This window comes from Panicum virgatum, chromosome 1N (assembly GCF_016808335.1).
Source record: "Panicum virgatum strain AP13 chromosome 1N, P.virgatum_v5, whole genome shotgun sequence".
In the NCBI taxonomy this organism is placed as follows: domain Eukaryota; kingdom Viridiplantae; phylum Streptophyta; class Magnoliopsida; order Poales; family Poaceae; genus Panicum; species Panicum virgatum.
The window spans coordinates 41,287,844-41,300,027 of record NC_053145.1 but is presented as its reverse complement, the minus strand read 5'-3'; the positions used below and the strand labels follow the sequence as shown (position 1 = coordinate 41,300,027).

General features: G+C 47.0%; 1 protein-coding gene across 1 annotated transcript; it reads left to right on the top strand.

The window, feature by feature from the left end:
• The first annotated feature begins 3,843 nt into the window (after positions 1-3,843).
• LOC120655860 (GSH-induced LITAF domain protein-like) lies at positions 3,844-10,653 on the top strand. The gene is made up of 3 exons (XM_039933832.1): positions 3,844-4,202; positions 10,107-10,233; positions 10,326-10,653. Exons 1-3 carry the CDS (start codon positions 3,952-3,954, stop codon positions 10,407-10,409), a joined length of 462 nt encoding a protein of 153 aa, XP_039789766.1. The 5' UTR covers positions 3,844-3,951; the 3' UTR covers positions 10,410-10,653.
• Positions 10,654-12,184: the final 1,531 nt, after the last annotated feature.

Here is a 12,184-nt window from a genome sequence, read left to right as displayed (position 1 = left end):
TGCGAGTTGGACTAATTTTTTCCGTCCACGACTCGATCACGTAGATCCCTACAAATTGATACACGAGTACCAATATATATCTGATACTTATATCAACTTTGTCCGTAAAAACTCACGGGCACAATTGCCTAGTATTAACATAAAGGCTGCAAAAGGAGTTTCTAGTTTTTGTTTTTGAGAGGAAAAAAGAGTTTCTAGTAGTAGCATAGTCTACAAAGTCTATCTCCACTGCTCATGGGACTTGCATTGGAGCCCACAAAACTAACACCTTATGCGAATCCTGCGGTTAACGTTACTCGCAATAGGCCTATGCGTACACCGATATTAACTTGTTTTGCTACTCTTTTTCTTTTTAAAAAAGACTTGTTTTTTCCACCTCATGTGTTGACATGATTACGAGCTGAAAACCTTCATAGTAATCAAAGATTATTTTTGTACAAGAAGGAGGTAAATTCATGTATGTTTTTTTCTTTTTTAAGTAGACACTACTGCAGAAATGGTTTTCAGGGGTGGGTAGAACGGCATTTGTAGGGGCGGGTGCGCCACCCGTAGCTGTCTCACGTAGCTAGAAATCAAGTTTTCCAGAGGCAGGTGCCCGCCGCTGAAAACCAATATCTAGGGGCGAGCCATGGCACCAACCGCCCCCTAAAACATATTTTTAGGGGGCGGCCCACCCCATGAGCCACCCTTGAAAATGTTGTTTCCAGGGGCGGTTGCTGCTATGACCCGCCCTTGAAATGCTTTTCCCGCTAATAAAAAATTTAAATTTCCAGATCTGTTTCCCGCTGTATTAAACCATTCAAATTTTTGTTTCCCGCCAATTTATTCTAATCTGTTTCCCGTTGTATTTAATTATTCAATTTTTTGTATCCCACCAATTTTCACCTATAAAGCTATTGCGCGATTCGATTCAGCTTTTCAAAATTCTATTTCCACTTTATTTAAATTTCTGTTTCCCGCCAATTTTCACCTGTAAAGCTAGTGCGCTATTGAGGATTTTGTGATCGATGATGAATATATTTCTTAAACATAACCAATTACAAATTCAACATAAAATCATATAAAAGTATCATTACAGTGCATATCATTAGAGTACAAACATAATGAAAGTGTATCATTAGAGTACAGACATCATTTATGTTGAGAAACGCTAGTAGAGCCGGCCCGAAGATCCTGATTTTCCCACTAACGGAGGCTTGCATATTTGGGGTCGGTTGATAATTCATGCTCAGGGTAAACAAATTCTCCACCTATATGGACCACTTCATGCAAAATGAAGCAACATAAATCGTCGACTATAAAAAGAAGTTGTTTCTCATGGAGTGGACCTATGTGGAGTGGCCGTTGATCCTGAAAATAAGAAATCCATTCCAAAATTAAGAAAGTGTTAGATGCAAACACTTACAATATGCAGTTATGCATCTATCCTAGCAAAGAGTAGATGCTTACCCATTCGGGATCTTTTGTGTACCTCCCGAGCTCCCTCATGTGCTCGCACATGTAGTATCCATAGTACATGGAACCTGAAGGTTGCTTGTGGCATGAATAGTGTGTGCGCATCACTATTTTTTTTCATGTCGGGGGGCGGGGGGTGTTCTCCTCCTTTGTGCACGTAGTGCCTGTAAGCCCTATTTTTTAAGAAAAAGAAAAGAAATAAGTAGTTATTTATGTATGCAAGATTCAGCATGAAGTCGAAGTATATGATAACGATTTTGCTAACATGTTGAGGATGCCCACGAATTCCTTATATCTCTCCGCATCAAAATCAACGGAGTCTAATACAAGCATATATCCACGCTTTGGGCTGATCATAAATGCAATCCAATGATTTCTAAAAAAATATCATATATGGTTTCTTAGTCAAATATTCGATGGAAGTGCATATTATACCAAATCACTAAGACTAAACTTACTGAAAGTTATAAGGTGCCCATATGACATCCTTGTCTTGGCACTGTTGAAACTGATTTGATATGTACGTAGCAACTATCGCAAGGATTTTTCTATGTTCCTTTTTCCGCACTTCATATATTTCCTTGCGCGATTGACAGTTTTTGAAATCAACGTAGTCGTCCTTCCACAACATTGGGCCGTAATGGCGCTTATCAGCAATACCTAACGGGTCAAGGAACGCGACCTTCCTACCTGTCTTATCCGCTTGTCATTGTATCATTTTGTAGAACAAAATATCACAACTAATTAAATATGTATGCATATATAAGTATAGACCATTGCATATAAGATATGAATTTAGATGCGACACTTACATGCACTAGAGTCTGGCCATTTCTACGTTAAGTTCTTTGAGGCAGAACATTTCTTGGATGTCTTCAAAATCGAACATGATATCAGTGATGCCCACAATTAGTAATCCAAAAATTTCCTTAGGGTACCGAGCCCAAATGCTTCTGAGCTGAAGTCTACATGCCCTTCTGTACCAAGTGTGCATCCTTTTCATAAAACCTGGACATCCTTCCAACATAGAGTGGGGTAGAAAATCTTTACCATACTCAAATTTTATTGGGCAATCCAGTAAATCTGCTATGTCATTGACCCCAATTTTCCTAATGAAGTCGTGGTTAGTGCGGGGCACGGAAACACCCGGTCGTCTGGTGGCACTAGAATCTGAAACATCATTTGACTTTTCCTTTGCCTTATCCATTGACTTTTCCTTTGACCTCTGCTTGGTGTTTGCAACGTGCCATTTATTTACAATATCGGAGTCCTCCTTTTGGTATGACCCTATCACTCGTCGTACATACCCAACTAGTTGTCGTTGTGGTGGTGGTGGTGGCTGAGCCGGTGCCGTGTGCGCTCGTGGTGGTGATGCTTGAGCTGCTGGGGGCGGTGAAGCTTGAGCTACTATGGCCGGTGAAGCTGGAGCTGCTGGTGGTGGTGAAGATGGAGCTGGTTGTGGTGAAGCTGGAACCGGTGGCGGCGATGCTGGAGCTACAAGATTGATAATGTTAACTATGTTCAGTACCTATTGCTTCGGAATAATATTCCTTAGATGATGTAGTAGGCATGCAATTAAACTTTTGCAACATGTATTCTGTTGCTATGTAATGTAGGCTATGAATTTGTTAAGTCTTCTATCTAAGTGTGAGTTTGTGAGTTTGGACCACGCGCCCTCCGCCTGCCGAACAGCCTCCGCCGCCAAGCCCTCCTCTAGGTCCGGTGAGCCACCCACCCCCAGCAACCCGGATCCATAAGCTCCGCCGCCTCCCGCCACCACCCCGGCCGCCGGTGACCTCGCCGGCGGCCGCTCCGCCCACCTACCACCCGTCCCCCCCCCCCCCCACCCCTCTCCCCTCCCGTCCTTGCTCGCTGGCTGCACCGCCTCCTCCCCTGTCCGGAGGAAGAAGATGAACAGGAGAGGAGTTCGCACGCGCTTCTGCGATGGCGCGGCCAAAAATCGCGCGCGCGATGAATAGCTCCCCCCCCCCCCCACGCGATGAATAGCTTTTCCGCCCCCCCCCCCCCCCCACCTCCTGAGGTTTTGTGATCTTACAAGTATAACAAAAACAAACGAGGCATAATGTAGTGACGTATATTGAGCACTCAGGGAGTACATGTACAAATTCCCCGTCCTCTTGCGGTAGAATTGTAAATAGTCACAACTCACAACAATGAACTAATCAAATGAGATAGGAATATATATATCCGCAAGTAGAGCTAATTTCTAGAAGAGCTTAATGCAAGAAAAATGAACTTCTAGAATAGCTTTAATCCAAGAAAAATAGATTTCTAGAAGAGTCTTAGTACAGGAATAGTAGTGATTTTCTAGAAGACGAGTTGAAGACAATTTCAACGGAGCACACCTTAATATAGTCGCCGTTCAGTTCACGCGGTTGACAGACGACGATTCCACCGTTCGCCAAGCGGCCCAAACCCACCACCAAGCCCACCACCCAATCCAGAACCGCGCACCAACGACCACCGGCGGCGACCATGGCGACCAAGGACCCCGCGGCCACCAGCGGCGAGCCCGCCATCGGCATCCCGTACCACCCCGCGGCGGCGGCCCAGGGGCAATACTACTATGTGCCGCCGCCGAACCCCTACGCGGCGGGGATGCCGCCGCCCAACGCGATCTACGCCGGCGCGCCCAAGGGGGTCCCGCTGCAGCAGACCATGTTCCGCGACACGCCCGCGCCCTTCCACTGCCAGGCCTGCGGCGAAGCCGCCGTCTCTACCGTCCGGTGAGCCCCCATCCTTCTCTTAGCCCCCAACCCCACTCCTATTTGGTCACATGGTATTGTCCGGGTTTCCTAGGAAATGATGATTCGATCTCCATGGTTTTTAGTACAATTAGAGTGGGGAGAGAGATGCGCTTCGTAGCTGGTAGTTGTGAGATGTCACAGGGTTAGGATGAGATGTCAAATACTTGGAACTTTAATTTATCCAATCAGGACAAGCTTTGAGCGTTGTTGTTGTTATTAAGAATCTTGTTCTTCTTGGTGCCTCTGCATGCTTAGCTTGGTTGGGAAAGAGATGGTAGTTCTTTGCTGTGTTGTCCCTATTCCGCTTTACTGTGATTCGTGGGAATTGGTACTAATTGTTCCCTACAAATTTAGGAATGTTACTAAAATTGAAGGTGAGGTGGTGAAGACAGAACCTCTCAGCTTCCTTTAGTACCATGTGGCTCTCGCCTTAAACCAACCAAGCTGGATTAGCTTGAGTGGCACAGGAGAAGGGCCTTCTTCCATATGATAAGACACCATGATCACCATTAGGATCTCTTCCTATAGGACGCATCCAATTGCACTGGGATGTCCGTTACATGTCAGCCAATACCATATCATGCGCTGTACACTAAAGAAATGACACCATACTTTGCTTCGTTGGACCATTCAAACCTATGAATAAGAAGTCCTGCACCCTTCACTGCTACAGATGGTCACAAACATCCAGATCCAGATCATCTAGTTACCTCACACCTAAGGTCCCCGTGCTATGATCAAGTGGCTCCTTTGCTTTGCTTGATGGTCTCTGACCTCTATAAACAAGCTAACTAATAATTGTTTCTATGAACTTGTTTAGCATTTCGGTTTAGCAGCTTTTTGACAGATATGGAATAGCCACAGGAGTACCCAATAAATGTCACCCCACCAACAGACTCCTTGAATTTATATCAACGTCTTACCTCACAAGTCCCAAGTGGACTAAGTTGGAGTACCTCAAGAGGAACTAAATAAGAGCCCACTTCCCTCAAAAATTGCACCAAAAGTGAGGAGACCTGCTATGTGTCAGCCAGAGCTGGAGCGCATGCTGGAACATGAAAGTGAGGAGACCATACTTTGTTATATTGGACCAGCTAAACCTATGAATGAGAGGCCTGCTCCCCTGATCATTACAAACCACGATAAACATCTGTATCATCTTAGTTCTCTCACCCCACATGCCCCCTTGCAAAAATGAAGTGGATTCTTCTTTGCTTTTATTGATGGTCCATGACCTGTATAGAAAAGCCAAAGAATAATCTGTTACTATGGACCATAACCATATTGGTTGAAACGGGTTTTGTTTGGTATTCTGTTTTAGTGGCTTTACCACATGTATGGAACAGCCACAGGAGTAAACCAGGGACTAAATGTGCCATCAATGGACTTCTCGGCTTCCTATTGACATTATATCTCTAGCGGTAAATAAAATGGGGTTGAGTACCTCAGGGAGCCTTCGGTTAAGGGCCCTTCTCCATTTACTGGAAGATACATTCTTTACCATATAGATCTTTCCTTGAAGACTCCCCAATTGCACCAGGAGGTCCACAATGTGTCAGGCGTAGCTGAGTTATATGAATAGAACATAGAGCTTGTGCTGAAGCTAAATGTTAGGACAGCATACTTTGCCCCTGGCTTGTGCCCACTTGCTACTATATAAGGCCACAGAACTCATTATGCACACATGATATCACCCTAAGTATTAGAGTATATTTGGTAGTTGTAGATATACGTATCGTAGACTGCCATATGTATCCCGGGGAGTCTTGCCCCCCAAGTCTTGTACTCTTATATATACCGGCCAAGGCCTCAATGCAATCCATCCATTATACACCAATCTTATTCTTCTACATGGTATCACGAGATTAGGGTTTGGGATCCTAGGCTAAACATTCCGCTGCCGCCACCCACGCCCCTGCCTTCCTCGCGTCGCCGGTCGTCCTCCACGGCGCGCCTCCTGCGCGCCCCCTCGACGGCCTCCTAGCGCGCCCCCGGGAGGTCGCCCATGACCTTCGCTGGGGGCAGCGCCCTCCCCATCTGTGCGATCGATCGAATCGATCCGCCGCCGTCGTAGAAAGTCGTCCAGCAGCAACAGATCGTGAAGAACTCACCCGGTGTCGTCCACGAGCTGGCCTTGCCTCCCTCCTGCGCCTCTCCTGGCGGAATCTGCCGCCGGCGGGATGGCTCCTCTGCTTCTCTCCTGACGGACCCTCTCCGCCCCGGCCTCCTACCCCAACGCTCCTCACCGAGCGCCGGGACGCCACCTTGCCGCCTCGCTGAGCCTTCGCCCACCGGTGGCCCTGGCGTCACCGGCCGCGTCAGACTCCTCCACCGCTTCTTCCTGCGCTCTCCTTCCACGACGCCGCGCCAATCCGCTCCGCCGGGCCTTGGTCCGTCAGGGACGCTGCCGCGGCCGCGGCTGGATGCGCGCGTCCGCCCCGGGGTGCGCCCTTCCTCCAGAGGCTGGGCACCATGGCAGGCGGCTCCGCCCTGCCTCTGTGCGGCCCCTCCCTGGCGGGATCCAGCAGGCGGCTCCACTCCCAAGACGCTAGGCCCTCCGAATCGACCACCGGTGCCCGTCCCCTCTGTTCTCTCTCTCTGGCGCAAGATGATTGTGCTGGTGTGTTGTGCCGATTGGAGAAAAGATGAGATGGGTGAGGCGCTAAGTGCACCCCAAGAGTTCTACACGAGAAATTGCTGCTGGTTTGTTTTGGTTAATTTCTCTGATCTTTTACTCGATCACTGATCGAGATTGAGTCGCCCACTGCCTGTCGACCTCGCGCCTCTACTTCAACATCGGCATCGACTTCACCGGCTTCTTCCTCGACTACGACTATGTGGCATGGCAAGATGGACGGCGCCCTAGGGGACGCCCGTCTGCACCGCCCACCTCACCGCTTCGTCCGTGTGTCGTCCTCCGCCGGCTCCTCGTCACCTCCACCGATCGGGACGCCTTCGCCGACTTCGCCCACCGTCGTCTCGCCTCACGCTACTCGGTCTGATCAGCTGACGTACGTGATCCACCCGGCTCCCGTGACGTCCGTCCTCATCGAGCGCGTTCCTTCACCGAGCACGGAGGGCTGCCACTGCATCGCCTCTTCGGGCAGCAGTGGTCACCTCATGGTCTTCTCCGTCGTTGCTTCCTCAACGCTGCCGACCACGTCGACGACCTCATCGTCGACTCATCGCTGCGCGCTTCGCGCATGGTCTTCGTCAAGTTGTACAAGTTCTTCGCCATCTCCTTCGAGCACCGCCGCCGCGCCATCCGGATCATTCGGCCTTGTGCTGGACAGTTCGGATTCCCCTCCTCGCTTCGTCTAGCACAACCACGTCGCCAGCGTCGCCATCTCGTCCCCGACTACTTTGTCTACTCCAGCAACAGCAGGCGTTTGCATCTTCTACCTCGCCTTTTTCTGCGCCTGCGACCGCCATGGAGGCCTTCTCTGCTGGTTCCCCCCAGCGACGGCGTCTGGTTGTGCATCCTCCCTTGCACGTCAGGTATTTGCAACACCGGTGCGTGCCCATCGTCCCCGGCGCATTCCCGAGCCTGGCAAACCCGGGCATATGTCGCTCGATGACCTGACTGCATCGACTTTGGCATCGCTTCCTCTACGACTGCCTCGACGCGTCGCCATCTTCGTCTTCGGCGTCTTCTCCATTACGCCACCACCATGGCGCCTCCTCGTGCGCCCGCGGCTTCATGTGCGGCTACCTCGTCTTCGGCAACCTCGACAGCTCTACGTCGACCTCGGCTACTCTACGCACGGCATCTTCGACCATGGCTCCTCGCCCTCTAGCTCGGCTACCTCGACATCGGCACAAAGGGCTACCATCCGCATGAGTTACTCACCGGTTTTCTCTCCAGTCGCAGCATCCGCACCACATAGACGTTATGACTGCGGGGGGATGTTAGTCTATTGGCTCCTACTTTCGGCTTCTTCTCCAGTCTCACTGTTTGCGGTGCTCCCGCTGTGACTGCGGGGGAGTATTAGAGTATATTTGTTAGTTGTAGATATACGTATCGTAGACTGCCATATGTATCCCGGGGAGCCTTGCCCCCCAAGTCTTGTACTCTTATATATACCGGCCGAGGCCTCAATGCAATCCATCCATTATACACCAATCCTATTCTTCTACACTAAGGTTATAGCCAGTATATGACATGACTATTGGTAATTGGAACATTGTCTGGTATAGGTTCTGTGTTTGGAGCATAATCTTTATCCGTGTGAATAGCATTTTCAGAAGGTCCTTAACTGATTTTCTGTGTTCCAAGGTTCTGCAACACTTGACTATCTACTCCTCACAACCCTTATGTTCAGTTGCTATCAAGTGGAACCTTCTTTGCTTCATGCTCAATGGTTCCCCCATCTGTGTACAAGCTGAAGGATAACCTAGTACAAAGTATTTACAGGAACTTCGATTGAAATGACGAGACTTCAATTATTGATTCAATGTTTATATGTGCAAAGATTTACTGGTCCTTTTCTTATCAGAAAGAAATGGCATATTGATGATATATAGTTATTTAAGTGAAAAATACTGGTGAGATTGTGATAGATCCATAATTTTTGTTAAATATAAATAAAACAACAGTAATCTTTATGTGTAGTTTAAGTAGATGAATGTAGAGTTTGGTGGCTTGCAACCTCAGAAGTCAAAAGGTAGATAGGAAATTTTGATTATTTGTGCCATCTTGGAAATTTTGACACCTTCCATTATATTAATCATCACTTAGGAAAGTATGAGCTTCTATTAATTGCCACCATCATAGTGTTTATTTTATGATAGTTCTTAGGTTGTGAAAATATCATGCATGCGCGCACAATATTCTGAAATGTCTACCCAAACTAGAGCAAAGCTCAAGCTTTAGCTTTACTCCTTTATTACTTTTTCCTTTTAAATAACTTGCTGATCTCTTGGTCACTATGTTGAGCACTCCTGAGCTTATATCCTTGAGTTCACCATTGGACCTGAGCATAATTTATTTTTGAGCTATTATGCTGGCATTCTATGACCTTTGGAGTAGCATGAGACGCAAAGATTTGTATGGGGATTCGAGTTGTCTTTGTTATTTTCTGCAATATGGGTATATCTTCAGGAACACGAATTGTTAGTTGGAATTTTGATTCAGGCAACCATGCAGTAATTTAGCAATATACTTTAATTGAGCAGTGTTCTGTAAAAAATGTTTTTGTTCATGTTTGCTGGTAACCTCAACTCTGGAGCACCTGCTTGGCTTTGCTAGTTAATGGTGAGTGGTGACATGTCTGACAATCATTGTCATGGGGAGCTGTGGTGATTAAGAAACAAGACTTTCATTTTTCCTGTTATTGTAAAACGATTTGAGTAACATCTGCTCATGGTCTGTGCTATTGCTATTTTCGTGCTTGATCTCAGTTACCTTTACTTTGAATGGTCATGAGGATCTGTTGGGGAGCATTTGGTAGTTTGTTAGTCAACTTTCCAACCATCATGTGGTAGTTCTGCAGTGTTTAGTTGAGCTTCTCTATTCTACTTCATATTTCAGTTGATAAGAACATTCCGGAGAATACTTTTAGTTTTATATGGAGGCTTTAAGTTCTAGTGCACGATCGTATCCAGGATAGGTGATGCTGGCATTAAGTTTTTTTACGATTTGGCTAGTATTTCTTGGTGGGGTCTTTTGCCCTGATGTAGAATGGATTTGATACGCCCTTAGCTAAATCTGAACCTGTATGTCCGTGCATCTGTTTTTTGTGGCAAGCAGTTTCTGCACTTAGCATTTTGATTTTCTACACTGCTCCTTGGGTCCAGTAGGCCATAGATAATGCGTAATGAATCAATCATTGATGTGGCTTCACAGCTGAAATGGAGCTGAAAATTGATTGTTCCTTTGAACAGGTCAAAGCCGAGCCTGGCATCTGTTGTGGCTTGCATGATGCCCTTCATGATGGGGGTCTGCTTCCTGTGCCCTTCGATGGACTGCCTCTGGCACAAGTACCATTACTGCCCCAGCTGCGGCGAAAAGGTTCGGCCTCTCCCTGCTCACCAAGCTCTGTTCTCTCGAGACAATTTTGCTTACAGGGGTTTTCACCCATCTTCTTGTGCTGAACTCTGCAGGTGGGCGAGTTCAGGAAGTCTGACCCATGCCTCGTGGTCGATGCGCCCCGGTGGACCGAGCCAAGCTTCGCTGTGCCTGCGTAGTGCATACACCACTTGCTATAATAATACCATTACGGCATTACCCTGAAAATGATAGAATGCACTGCTGCTGTTCTTGTGTAGTCTGTACATAAAAGGATGTTACTTTCTTGTTGCATGCTGTATATCCTGTATGCCTCAACTGCCGTTGCCCTCTAGTCTCTCTACTACGTTAGAACTGAATGTATCGTTTGTTTTGGATCAGAATAAACATGTTACTCTAGTTACAAGTGCATGACTGAAGCTACACTGCCTACACATGTAATATGGGATTTTGCAGGACTACACTGTAGTCGCTTGGCTGACCGTGAAGTAACAGTTTGACCGTAAGAGGTTTCCTGCAAAAGATTGTTTTCGCATGGGATGTGGACAAGCGATGGGCGGGCCTGGGGCGCCCCAGCCTGCTGTGGCCATGGGTTGGATGGGGTCTGCAACCTGCATGGTGTGCCACTGAAAGTAGCACTGTATCCACAATCAGCGTGTAGGGCTGCAACGTGGGGTGCTTAACAAGAAGTCTGTTTAAAACACACCAATGGTTGCCTGCTACCTGCACGACTTTAGATGATAGCCCCCATGCCTAGGAGCGAGGGATGATGGTCTTGGTCTCTCTAGGGTTTGGGGTCCAAGCAGAGCAGGGCGGCCAAGCTTTGGCTGAGGGAGGCAATTATTGGTTTTTGGTGTGCCAATGCGTCATTACGGACGGAAGGCTTGCAATCAAACCAAACCGTGCCGAACTGCCGAATGCTCCCTCCATGCCTGCTCCATTTCCAGTGGTTCGTCGGCCGTCGCATCAGTTGACTTCGACTAACCAGACGTTGGCAAGGGAATTCATTCATATTTCTTGTAGAAACATTATTTGGGGCATGCAAACGAAGCTGTTGGCGTTGGGTGAGTAATAATAGTGTAGTTTTTTTTAAAAGATGTTGAAAGTTTGATATATACATTAGTCAATGTTGATAGAAAAAGAATTACTTCCATGTGTCAACGTACCCTACTGTACTCCGTCCGCTCCAAATTAATTCTTCAACTTTTTTAATCTCAAGTTTGACCACTAGTCCTATTCAGAAAATTTGTGCAAAATAGCACTTCTTTTGTTGTGGTTTATTTTATTAATACAAGTTTTTCAAGAACAACTTAAATTTATTATATTTGCATAAATTTATTGAACAAAACGAGTGGTCAAACTTAAGGTTAAGAAAATCAAACGAATTATAATTTGGAACGGAGAGAGTACATGGCTACATGCCATGGTTTAGACGAGTTTCATTTGCCTGTGCCTGGAAGTACTCCCTCGGGTCAAAATTAGACGGCGTTTTTTTAGACCAATCTAGATGGCATTAGTTTAATTTTGGATAGCTATTAACAAGAAATTAATCGATCAGTTCCCTGGTGTCTGAAATGTCAAGAAAATCTCAGTTTTCTTCCTCCCATTCTTGATATATTCCTCCTCCCAATGCGTGATCGAGCAATGGTATCAACCCAAAATTATTCCTCCAGTACGTAGTACCAAACAGCAAGGACTTTGTCGCCAATCGCCCAACCCAGTGAATTAATTGTTCAAGGATTTGGGCAGCCGCGCCAAGCCTGAAGCCCATTTTAGCTGCGGGGTGATTGACAAGTCTTCTGTTCCTTTTCTCTTCGTCCAAGAGGGAGCGTAGGGACTAGTAGTATAGGCAGGGGAAGAACCAAGAAGAAGCTCGATCTCCCACGTGCTATATAGATAGATCGGGCGCGGAAATATTCAGGTCTTGGATATCATCAGCAACATAATTCAGCAA